General features: G+C 44.3%; 1 protein-coding gene across 3 annotated transcripts; it reads left to right on the top strand.

The window, feature by feature from the left end:
* The first annotated feature begins 1,760 nt into the window (after positions 1-1,760).
* LOC118507830 (DDB1- and CUL4-associated factor 7) lies at positions 1,761-9,930 on the top strand. 3 transcript variants are annotated; one of them, XM_036046957.1, is made up of 4 exons: positions 1,761-1,849; positions 2,713-2,983; positions 3,354-3,788; positions 4,846-9,930. In XM_036046957.1, exons 3-4 carry the CDS (start codon positions 3,598-3,600, stop codon positions 5,687-5,689), a joined length of 1,035 nt encoding a protein of 344 aa, XP_035902850.1. In that variant the 5' UTR covers positions 1,761-1,849; positions 2,713-2,983; positions 3,354-3,597; the 3' UTR covers positions 5,690-9,930. The 3 variants fall into 3 exon arrangements, with proteins under 3 accessions (XP_035902850.1, XP_035902840.1, XP_035902831.1); XM_036046947.1 differs by having other exon boundaries at positions 1,795-2,539; XM_036046938.1 differs by lacking the exon at positions 1,761-1,849 and having other exon boundaries at positions 2,982-3,102.
* Positions 9,931-13,386: the final 3,456 nt, after the last annotated feature.

A 13,386-nucleotide genomic window follows, 5' to 3' on the forward strand; every position in this document is an offset into this window, starting at 1 on the left:
GCAATTTCAAGAAGGATTTTACTTGCTTATTTAAATTATTTATTTATTTATTTATTTATTAAATATGACGGACCGACGCCGTATTGTCACCACCGCATGTGGTGACTGTGTATTACATTCACGCAAAGAACAATTAAAAAAATAACTTTACTAAATTAACCAAATTAACTAGGCATTTCCTCCTAGTTATTTGCCATATCCCGGGCATGCTCGGTTTACTTATTTAAACTATATTTATGATAATTTATATATACAATAAATAAATAATTATTTGCAGCAGACTCGTTGACGTTATTATTGTACAGTATCCTACAAACCTATTTTTTTGTTATTCTGTTTTCATACGCGAATATAAATACGCAGTTCAAGTCAACGGAGGATCGCTTAAAGTTTCAAATTGAGATCTACTGGTGGGGAACAGTCTTTCACTGTTTTTAAGGGTTTGTAAGTGTGATATTGTGGCCATATTGCTATTTTTTTCTTTTATTACACTATACAAAATTTGACTGAAACTATTATGAAAGCAGCGATGCATCAGTACTCAGATACACCTCTGGGACAGGTTCTCTGTCCAAAACAAACTTTCTCTTAGACGTGTTGAAGTTAGAAGTTGAAAATCGGACAGGACGTTTGACCCTGCATGTGTGGAAGGACAAAAGAGGACCCACGACAACGACGAGTTCTCTACGATCTCACCATCGTACAGCGAATTAGGCTCGTGAGATTCAGATGGGTTGGTCATGAAACTGGCACCGGGCGATACAGTAGAGTGTTTTTAGGCCGTCCTCTTATCTTAAGCAGCCAATTTCAGCACGCTAAAGATCGCTGATCTAATACTTCTTTTGCAGTAGATAAGCAGCGTCATAGTTCCTCGAACTTTTAACCGGGCCTTAAGCAGCTTTCGTTTATCGAGCTGTTAAAGAAAGTTTTTATGTGCTATTTATTTTCATGCAAGGCATCGGTTTGGGGATTTTAATCTGCTGATCATCTTCCGAACTAGAATTGTCGGATATATCGATTGGAATATCGATTATCTCGCAGTCGTCTTCTTTCTCAAATATTTCACGCATAATTTAAGCACGCTTTATATAAAATTTTCCCGATTTTTTTACACACATTCAACACATCTTTCCACACAATGTTTTTCTGACGACGTATGGCAGATAGAAAACAAACAACTTGAAGGGTCATCTTTCACTCTTAAATGGGCATAAAGTTCCATGAAGTACCGCATGCTTCTTAACAAGCCGCATAGTTCGGATGAACACTATGCATGGTTTCTAAATAAGCCTCATAGTTCCATCGAGTTCCAAGTGCAAGCAGAAAAGCTTCATAGTTCCATCAAGCTCCACGGTCTTTTTAACTTACCTCTTACCTCGGCGGTGGTACCTTTTTTTCTTTAAGCAGCCCTCTAGCAGCACGATAGTTTGATTTCATTATCTTTGGCTATTTGGGAGGAGTCGTGGTAGATGCAGTAGTAGAGTGATTGTATTGATACGATCGTCAGAAAGGCCAGGATATTCGATTGGAAGGTATCGAGGAATTCTGCAGCAGACCAAGACTACGAAGCAAACGTATAATTTGATGATTGGATGTAATCTCATGCGAGAACCATTCACTGTGATACAAGTTTCGGCTTAAAAATTGTTCTTGCTAACTGTGAATTTAAAATTTTAATTATTCGCAGCCATCGAAACGCTTCACACGGGCAAACGCTTCCGAACGGCTCGCACACACGCCCTCTAGCGGCCGGTACCGCAACCCACTGCTGCCAAGCAGCTGAAGCGTCAAGCGTTGCGACATCTACCCCAAAACGTCAATCGTCGGCTAGGTGAAGTCATTTAACAAGGTAATAAAACAAGCTAGAAAGGTGAAAAACATAATATAAGTTTATTAAAACCATCATCCAAACGATAACGAGTGCGGTGGTGGTTGTACAGACCGTAACCAAGCAGTGTACAGTGAAACAATAAAGCCATCCCCGAGACACCGACCGACACAGGAATCGATTGCTTGCTCACGGGCGATGCGCTTTCCACACAAGGCATCTATCAACAATCTGCCGTGAACATTCTGTCTGTGACTGGTCTTCTCCTGCTCTATCAGCCACCGCCACATCCGGGCACAAAGACGCTCCTTTCCCCGCAGGTTTCGGTGTCATCCATCATACATTCAGCCCGAAACCGTGTTGTGTTCTTTGCGACCGTCCCGTGCCGTGCGTGTGTGTGTGTGTGTACCAATCACGATCAAAACAATAGAATGAGTCAAGGGGAAAATCAAACAATCAAACAAATTTTACATTAATCATCAACGCAGACGGAAAGTTGTTTGCTTAGCCGAGTGACAATCTTCCCTCCGGCACTGCCGTTCGGTTGGTTTCGGTGGGTGGGTTGAACCGCGTCCCGAGCGACGGCTGGCATGCCCTTGCCCGCGCTGGTGCGCAATATGTGCCGTGCAACAGCAAACACCGGAACTATTGGCGTTTGTTTTCACAAGTAACACATTTGCTCGTTACGGGTGTTAAAGGTTCTCTCAACAGGTGGGTTTGCAGCGCGATAGATTCGTTAGAAAACCGGAAAAATAGTTTCCTGCTGCAACGATGCCTCGCATATCGTGTGATTTTGTAAATTGACTATAAAAATTAAAAAGAACCACAATGGAACGAATAACCTGAGTGTAAAGTTAATCACAACAAACTCTACTTCTTTTTAGACACACCAACCGGTTGTTCCCGCCCGCCTCACCTAGCCTCTCAACGCCTCACGGGGTACGCTTGCCGCCTGACGCTGGTACCGAGCGTTGGCATCACCGCATGCGTCAGCACAGCTAGCCGCCTTCGCCGCCGTTGCGTTTGCTATACCCGTGCGAACCAGTAAACCCACCCGTGTGCCTACCCGCCCATTGCTGGTATTGCGATATTTATGGTGCTTCGAACCCAAGTTCGAACCGATCGTAAAAACCGATATAAATAGTACGCTGCCGGGTGAGTACACGGCCGAACGTCTACTCGTTGCTCGTTTTGTTTTTTGTTGCTTTGTATCTTCCCCGTTTGTTTGCCGATACCTGACCGAGAGGTTGGCGCAGAATGCACCCGTGATAAATGTGAGATGAAGCGTACGACACAAAGACAAAGCAAAAAAGACTCATCACACTCAATCACACCACCCGCCCACGTACACCCGTCCGATCGGATGCAGTTTTGCTGATACGCAACGAGCGCGCGGGTGCATTGAACTCGATACTCGTCACTCGCGGTGCGGAATCTGAAATTGCAGTGCGCCCGGTGCCGGTGATCGTTTTTCGGGTGGTACCACAGCGATGGATAACTTACGACGGCTCATTCATCTTTCCAGGGACGAAACGGTAGTGGAGGCCGGGAATAACCGGACACCGGACAGTACCGTACGCTGCCGTAGCTCCCCGCCGGGTGCGGCGAGCGTTGCCAGCACGAGTGTAGCTGCTGCACCGGTTACGTCCGGGTCCGGATTTGTGGCACCGAAGGTGACGCGAACGGCGGGAATAGCCGACGAAACAGGCGACCAAACGCGCCGGCAAACGCAAACCGAGCAACGGTTACGGCCCGGCACGCTACGCACCATGTCCGGCACGACAGGGAAGCGCAAGGAGATCTACAAATATCTCGCCCCATGGCCGCTCTACTCGATGAACTGGTCCGTGCGGCCGGACAAACGGTTCCGGCTCGCGCTCGGCAGCTTCGTCGAGGAGTACAACAACAAGGTGCAGATCATCAGCCTCGACGAGGATACCAGCGAGTTCAGTGCTAAAAGGTATGTATCTTTCTTGCGGGTTAGTCGAAGAGTTTGTGAACGGCCAATCAAACATCGTTGGTAAAAAGTTGTTTAAAATTGTATCTTATGATTGGCGAAATGGTTTCCGTGTTGTGAGTAAAAATTCGTGAAAGTCTCTAGTATATAGCATTTCCGATTTCCTTGTAGCAAAGCTGACTATTGGGCTATGTTGATACGTAGAAGTGGTTGACATTGGCTTTGAAAGGTCGCTTGTTCATGATTGGTAATTGGTTGTGGATTATTCTCCCGACTAAAGGTGTCGTAAAGCAATTGTTCTGAAGCCCTCCATAAACGTGTTTTTACCGAGCCAAACATGCTCATTATCGGTCGATAAAACCTGTTTAACGCACAGTAAACAACTCAATAACCATAAAACTTTTTTTTTATTACAAACATAAAATGTCCGACTTCAACGCTACGTATATTCCATGCGGATTAAGACTTTTAATTGGGTCTTTTCAGATTGAAAATCTTTGATTTATAATTTGGTGTAGCCGGTAAAGTAACAGATTTATTTATTTATTTCTAATCATTGCTACGAGCATATCGTATTATAAATTACCCTTTCCTGACTGCATCAACTCAAGGCATTTTCCATAGGCGAGTTGGATTTTACGAAGTTGAAAGTCTGTTTTCCTATGTTGAAAAAGGTTAACAAGGTTAAATTGCATATCTTCTTCTTCCTTGGCACTACAACCTCGAGATCTCTCGGCCTTCCATTTCTGGCTTTCTGTGACTTAATTTTACCCGTAGTAAAGTAGTCCGCCTTACGTACGGAGAAGCGGTCTGGCTGGGATTTTAACCCCAGCCCTGCCTTGTGAAGAACGGCGCCGCTGTCGCCTCGGCCACCGGACCGTTTTAACCACAAATGAATAAAAAAAAAACTTTGCGGTGTGTCTTATCGCAAAACCCTGTTTTTTCATATAAAATGATCTGGTCGTATTGCAAAAAACAAAAAACGTGTAAAAGGCGAGCTTAACGCCGAAAAGATATCGTTAACAGCTAGTTGATTAAATTACTTCCACCTCCTTTTCAGCACCTTCGACCATCCCTATCCAACCACGAAGATCATGTGGATTCCGGACTCGAAGGGCGTGTATCCGGATCTGCTCGCCACCAGCGGCGACTATTTGCGGCTGTGGCGTGCCGGCGAACCTGACACACGGCTCGAGTGCGTGCTGAACAACAACAAAAACAGCGACTTCTGTGCACCGCTTACCTCGTTCGACTGGAACGAGGTGGACCTAAATCTCGTCGGCACATCCTCGATCGATACGACCTGCACGATCTGGGGCCTGGAAACGAGTCAACCGCTCGGGCGCGTCAATCTCGTGTCCGGCCACGTCAAAACGCAACTGATCGCCCACGACAAGGAGGTGTACGATATAGCGTTTTCGCGTGCGGGCGGTGGTCGCGACATGTTCGCGTCGGTCGGTGCGGACGGTAGCGTGCGCATGTTCGATCTGCGCCATCTCGAACACTCCACCATCATCTACGAGGATCCGGCCCACACGCCGCTGCTGCGGTTGGCGTGGAACAAGCAGGACCCGAACTATCTCGCGACCGTCGCGATGGATAGCTGCGAGGTGATCATACTGGACGTGCGCGTACCGTGCACACCGGTCGCCCGGCTCAGCAATCACCGTGCGTGCGTGAACGGTATTGCGTGGGCACCGCACAGCTCCTGCCACATCTGTACGGCGGGCGACGACCATCAGGCACTGATCTGGGACATCCAGCAGATGCCGCGGCCTATCGAAGATCCGATCCTCGCGTACACCGCGGCCGAGGGTGAGGTGAACCAGATACAGTGGGGCGCCACGCAACCGGACTGGATTGCCATCTGCTACAAGACGGCGTGCGAAATTTTGCGCGTCTAAGCGTGGTAAACGGTTCTGCACGGGGGCATCCTGTGTGCACACCTGGGACCGCCCCGTCATACATTGAGTAACGTTAGGTTATTTTACTTTCTTGAACTTCAGTTGTATAAGTTCAAGACGGTTGTACATTTTTTAGGTAGAAAGCGAAAATGATGCGTTTAGCCCATTTTTATATACCTTTTTTTTTTTTTGGTTTCTTTAATCGAAAGCTTTTTGATGCTTGATATTACACTAATGCATTTTTCTTATTTTCAAGCTCTTTTGTTCTTCAACTCTGCACTGATACTTACAAAACCGACCGACCTCCGTCGTAGCGAATTATTATCCTTTGTTCTTTTCTTCTGCTTTTTTGTTACGTTAAATGCAAGATTTGTTAATTTATTTACAATATATACACACATTCACATACTCAAAAAGGGAGGGTCCTCCTAATAATGGATAAACTAAAATACAAACACACATGCAGAACGGTGATAGGGTTCACTCAACACGTTTTGTTTCTGTCTTCGGCTACACATTAGCAAATTAGCCTAATTTTTAATTTAATCCTTAGTTAAATGACCTCCTAAAATACACTCACACACACACACACACCCACGTACAGTAGGTGTGTACGATATTTTGTACCATTGATTTATGGGGTTCACGCTACCTTCCTTTTGTTTAACGCATTAGGTAAGCCCTCTACTTACTCTGCAATGCACCGATTCCCCGCAACAACAACAAAATACTTAGTTTTGTAAAAATAAGGGAAGTAATATAGCTATTGCTTGTTTATTCGCAAATTATAACAAAAAAAGAAAACCATTATTTATACAACCGTGCGTGGTGTAAGGTCAGGATTGTAATGTTAAAACTTCCGGGCACAAGTATAAAATTTGCGCTTACGTTCGAGATTAACCGTATCATAAAACGCCGGCCTGAAGGTAAACGTAAAGACGGGGAAATCACGTTTCCGTTTTACGGCTTCAAATGAACGGCCTACAACAAGCAAAGGTGTCTGTGTGTGCGTATATCAGCATGTGGCGTTATACTCCGTTCAACTCATATTTGTGTGGAATTTTCAATTTTTATTGCGCAATTTCGATCGAGACAAAAAACAAATCGCACACAGACTTAGACGATTGGTTGCTAACCCACTCACAAGCCACTGCGCCATCCTGCCTGTGTAACATGAGATTATGATGTTTTAAGTTGTACTGTTGGTTGTGTTTGACGCTTCATCGGTGTAGCATCGTCTTGCAGCAGCAAAACATCGCAATTAAAGATTAGTTTTGCAACATAATTAGCATATCAATAGGAAGGATGAGAACGTGCGCCGGAACAGCACCGAACCGAATCACAAACAAAAGTCAGTAAGTTTTGCTCGAAACAAAAATGCAAGGAAAAAACAGAACAAACACTATTGTAAACGAGCCGCGTAAAGGACCGAAGATTGAGGGCGATCGAGCATATAGCAAAGGGTAAGCGAACGCGTTGTAAAGAAAGCGAGTAGACAAAAACAAACAAAAAAAAAAAAACGTTAAGGCGCGCACCAGACGCGCTTTGAGCCTTAAAATGTATAGCAATGGAAGCTGTTTTTCTTTTTGTTTCTCGGAAGGGATGTAGAACACATTTTGATCAACAAACCAAATGTATAAAAAAGAAAACAAAAAAGGCGAACATTTATATGGTCGGGCAGTAGTTAGCTTGGCGGGAAATTCATTTTCAAATCATTTCCACACACCATTTCAGAACGCATCTCCTATCAACGTTAACTGGGGCTAATCACTCCAACACACGAACCAAAAACATCAACTACCGAGCGCATTTGATGCATTTGATTTTGAGTTAGCCAATGGTATCGAGCTGACAGTGTTTTTTAGGCGGGTAGTATAACAAGTGTCCACAGAAAGTCCTTGGAAAGTGGAAAACAAAGGCTCGCCAGATTCCAGACACAGCGGACTCGGCCTGCCGGAAGTTACGCCGGCCGTCTAATGGCTTACTAGACTCACTGATAATCACGCAGTTGGCTAGTCAGTCCTTAATACGGGGCGACGGACTCTCTGGTGGGCTTATGGCATGTCATGAGAATGACACTGGCTGACGCAAAGACTTAAAATCTAGGGCACAACGTGAGGATGGGCGTTGATCCGTTTGCCGCGATATTAAATCGGTATTTAACCTAAAAAGGCGCTAGACCGTGATGCGGTTCAGAGCCCTTTACAGGTAGCTAGACCTTTTTCAGGTCGTATAACAAGTGTCCACACGTTTAAAACAATGCAGGGCTGCAAAGGCTGCAAAGGAATGCAAAGGCTCACCAGATTTTAGACTGACCAGACCTTTCTTCTTCTTCTTCTTTTTGGCTTAACGACCTGCCAGAGGTTACGCCGGCCGTCTAATGGCTTACTAGACTCACTGATAATGACGCAGTTGGCTAGTCAGTCCTTAATACGGGGCGACGGACTCTCTGGTGGGCTTATGGCATGTCATGAGAATGACACTGGCTGACACAAAGACTTAAAATCTAAGGCTCAACGTGAGGATGGGCGTCGATCCGTTCGCGGGGATATTAAAAAGGTAGCCAAAGGCGCTAGACCTTGATGGGGTTCAGAGTCCTTTATAGGTAGCTAGACCTTTTTCAGGTCGTATAACAAGTGTCCACACGTTTAAAACAATGTAGGGAAAATTTCTTAGAAAATGGAGTGCAAAGGCTCACCAGATTTTAGACACACCGGACTCGGCCTGCCGGAGGTTACGCCGGCCGTCTAATGGCTTACTAGACTCACTGATAATCACGCAGTTGGCTAGTCAGTCCTTAATACGGGGCGCCGGACTCTCTGGTGGGCTTATGGCATGTCATGAGAATGACACGGGATGATACAAAGACTTTGAAATCTAAGGCACAACGTGAGGATAGGCGTCGATCCGTTCACCGGGATATTAAATCGGTATGCTAAAAAGGCGCTAGACCGTGATGGGGTTCTTCCGAGTACTTTATTGGTAGGTCTTGCGAACTGCGATTTCAAAACGGTGCATTATTTAAAACATGTGGAAGCTTGTATTATTGGCCTTCGGGAAACACTGTACATTTCACCGATCACCACTTTTCCGTTCTACGTTTTTACAATCGTTAGGATGTAAGTTTAGGCCTCAGAAAATACCTCACAATTATTTAAATTCCCTCATTTGTCTCGGGACTTTATCCTGGGCAACGGAATTGGGCGTTTAGGGTGGGATATGCGGGATATATATTAGCATTTTACGCTCTTACCTCTTCTCACCAACACCCACAAACCTAAACGATTCGGAGCAATTTGTTAAATGAATTGTCTACAGATAGCGCACGGTGATGTGACGGTCCCACCATTCTACCTACTTCTGTTACCTACCAAGTAACAGCTAGAACTGCAGAGGCGGTGCGTAATCAGCCACTGCTTGGACATTTTTGACGAGAATTCGCTTGATTTATAATGAGTTACAGATACTGCACTGGTGCAGATTGTTTTAAGACATAACCCTTATCTAGTCTAGTCTACCGCATAGTTGTCAGTATAGGAAAGATGGCTATGTTTTTTTTTTTATTCTTTTGGATAACCATCCAAGTCGCGTTCGTCATCAATCAAGCGAGAAAAGGAGGAAAGAAAAAGGAAACCCAAAACCATTATCACACCATACGTTGAGGAGAAAGCAACACAGGGAATTCAGTTTTGCAGTATCGCCTAACGTATTTTTCAATAGTAAAACCACACCACATAAGAAGCTCTGGTACAGCTCGGAACAGACTTTCAACTAGCTCAGTAGTACGGATAGCAATAAGACTTAATGTATGGACGAAAGCAACAACAACAACAACAAAAAAACATGAATGGAAAAAACACAGGCAAGCCAATAATATTTAATAAAAAAAGAAAACATCAACAAAAAAAAACAACATATAAAATCATATTGAGGTAAGGTAATTGATAACAAAACAGAAAAAGAAGAAGAGAAAAAGAGATTTGTTAAAACACACACACACACAAAAATGGAAACAACCTAACAAACAATACTAACAACATAAACCAACGCAATAAAAAAAAAACATCAAAGAAACATACACAACACAAAAGGTGAATTAACAAAAAAAAGAGGTGAAAAGAAAAAAGAAACGAGTAGGGTATGCATTCTAAAACAAACAAAAAAGTTTAGAAATAAAACAAACAAGCAAACAAAGCGTACATGAAACAATTTACGATTATAATAAAGATTTTCTTAATGCACCAACATGTGTTTGCTACCGACGTAACTGTCGCTTCCCGACATCGGCAAGCCGGTATCGCGAAAGCAATCGTTTAAAAAGTTTGACAGGCGATCGTTAAATTTAAGACAGTCGTTTACAGCGAGCACCGGCTACTTCGTGAATTGGTGAATGTTGGTTGTCCTCTTTCAATGCGGGTTTCTAGGCAATGAGAAAGCAGACCGATTCACTCGGCTTTTCCTGCCGCTCACAGGGCCATGTATACCTCAAAGTCTCTCTGCGTGGCTCGGTGGCAGAGTATGTGGGACATAGAAAATCTGAGAGATTTTTATATCCAATCCCTCCTTAAGTGTGCTTCAAGCCTTAGAGCTATGGCGCGCATCTTCAGTGTATAGGGCAGGTTGACTCTAAAGTATGTGAAGCAGTTACCTCGGATAGCACGATCGTCAGACCATCTTTGAAGTCTTTTGTGAAGAACAAGTGATTGGCCTTTCTGGACGTAGTTGAAGGCATTGGAAGGTTGCCAAACGATCGAGCTGCGGGATCTAATGGTAGACGAAAACGAGGCATACCTGAGCTGTTTTTTTTTTAATTTTTGTCCAGATTCTTAATTCTTGAGGCCCCCAGGATCCACAACCAGCGTGTATATTTACAGAGCTCTCCATGACTGCTACGTGCGATTAAATCCGCTATTTCTAACGACTGTGATAGGAGTTGAAGTTATTTGCAGTTATTTGAGTCTAATGTACTACCTCCTATCCTAAATAAAAACAGAACGTATCGGTGACTCTGACAAGTCTAAGTTCGATTGGAGTTAAAATTGAATCTAAGGATAGACAAAAAGACAATCCTCCAATGACCATTAAAGAAATTATTTTTTGTCTCGACGATAGCGCGAGTTGCAACACAGACGGGAACATCTTTCAGGCATACATTTCTGTCTGGTATTGTAAGTCTTCCCCTTTCTTGGCACTACAACCTCGAGAGGTCTCGGCCTGCCATTTTTTTTCTTTCTGTGACTTAATTTCATCCGAAGTAAAGCAGTTAGTCCTACGTACGTGGAGCCGGTCTGGATGGGATTTGAACCCATTCCCCACTCGCCGGTTCTGACGTGTGAAGACTGGCGCCGTTATCGCCTCGGCCACCGGACCGCCTGGTTTTTTTTTCATTCGTGGGAACGGCCTGGCCGTATTGCTCCCTCAGTCCTAGCTCCCTCCGCTCCTCCAGGTACCACTCAAGCTACTGCGATATACTTTTCCAGCTTTATCGATGTAGAAGAAGTGGAAAAACGGTTTGCCGTCCTTAAAAACCTCTTACTCTCCCGGTCCGGACGGAATCATTCGTCCTCACTCCTCAAAAAATCAATGTACATTACTAGCCCCCATTCTCGTTAAATCATTCCGCTTGTCCTTGTCCTCGTCTACATACCCCTCATTGTGGAAACGTGCCTGGCTTGTCCCCATTCCCGAGAAAAGTAATCTCACGTGCGTCAGTAATTACCGCGGTTATCTCACGATATCCAAGGTATTTGAGTCAATTATGCATTCCTATCTCCTCAACTCATCCCAGTCTTTGATTATTCCTCAACAACATGGGTTTATTCCATGTGTCGTTTATCTCGTCCCAACTCGAGGTGGCATTGCAAGTCGATGCCATCTACACAGATGTTAAATCCGCCTTCGACCGTGTTCCCTACCGTCTCCTCCCGGGATAAATTATCCAAAATCGGCATACAGCCATCTTTTATTTGTTGGCTTTGTTCCTTCCTGTCCCACCGTTATTATAGTGTCAAGATTAATGCCTTCAGGCTCTGGCATACTACAGGGTAGTGTCCTTAGTCCCCTCCTGTTTGTCTTGTTTATTAACGATGTTAGTACTGTATTACTCCCTGACTGCTTCCTATGACTGCGACCTTAAAATATGTTATCCCATCTCCTCTTCTAATGACTGTTTTAACCTTCAATGTATCATTAATCCTTTTTCCTCTTGGTCCTTTCCGTCGTCAAGGATCTTGGTGTTTGGCTGGACACAGGTCTGACCTTCATTTACCATATAGAGCGGCTAATGTCTAGTGCAGTTAGGATTCTTGGTGTTTTCAGCGTGTAGCCCGTGATTTTAGCAACCCCAGATGCGTTAAAACCTTATTTTGCGCCTTGATCAGATCATCGTTGAAATACTGCTCAGAGATCTGATCTCCTAACGCCAGGACCCACATTGACCGCATTTGCAAGTCTCCTGGTGGTTGGTCTACTGGCTTGCCTTGGTATGAGGATAGATGTCGGTTACTTGGCCTGCAGTCGCTTGAAGTTCGCTTATCCTTTTCACAGTCCACCTTTGTTGCAGCGGTACTATTAAACACTATTGATGCACCTGTCCTATGCTCTCCGATTCCCTAATATGTTCCTTCGCGATTGCTCCGTTCACGTCCCCCTGTGTTTATACCCCCTCGTCGTACATCAGTGGGTAGGAGCGATCCGCTTCGTCAATTCCTTTTCCCATTTTTTTGATTACCACCTCTCGTTATCCTCTTTCCGTTCCCGTATATTTTCCTCGTCATAACACTTTCCCTTCTTCACCTGGTCTACTAGGTGATATCAAGTTAATTAAGTTTAGGTCGAGGTACTTGGGTAGGTTTGATTAGGTTATTTAGCATGTAAGGGAGCTTTTGTTAAGCCTTTAAGGCAAACAATAAAAGCAAATACATACATAAAAAAATACTACACCTGGTTGAAAAAAAAATCGTTGGAAATTAACAGAGTAGAATGATTGATGCTATGACGATCGCTAATTTTAACCGAAATGAACACCAGATGAATTTGATTGAACAAAAATGAACATTTAACGACTGGTTAAAATCTGTTAACTGCTTCGCGATACCGGCTACAGTTCAGTAGGGTTTTTTTTCATTCTTTGGCTGTTGGTGTATCTATAAGTTGTGTTTTTGCGTGAAGTGAAAAGAGAAACGGCTACGTATATTTTTAGACGCTATAACAGCGCTGTATAAGCCGCACCGGATCTGGTGCAACCCTCGGGGAGAACTTTCGTTCATCGTTTATTCCCGTTTACGACGCGAGTTTGCGGTTTTTGTTTTCGATTCCACGCTGTGTTGTGGTTTTGCTGTGACTTCCTTCGATGCGTTGCAGTGTGCGCTTTCTTCATCACTTTTTATTCTGTTACTTACAAACATTTGATTACGATAAGCTTCGGTATACTGTTTTCACACGTCTGCACTGTGAATTCTCACGCGTTAGAATTCGTATGCCCGGCGGCTTGAGAGTGGAGATCGTTGCGCCGCGATACGGCGTTGTTCTTGGTGGAGTTGGCTGCACGTTATCTGAGTCGGCTGACGATGAGAAGGTTGGTGGCGATTGTTTGTTGCCCGAGAGTGGATTATCATTTGTTTAACAAGTCAACGAGGCGAGAGTGGATAATCACTGGCCATGTTGTTGGGCGAGGGCTTTTGGAGTTGGAGGAGCTG

This window comes from Anopheles stephensi, chromosome X (genome assembly GCF_013141755.1).
Source record: "Anopheles stephensi strain Indian chromosome X, UCI_ANSTEP_V1.0, whole genome shotgun sequence".
Lineage (NCBI taxonomy): Eukaryota > Metazoa > Arthropoda > Insecta > Diptera > Culicidae > Anopheles > Anopheles stephensi.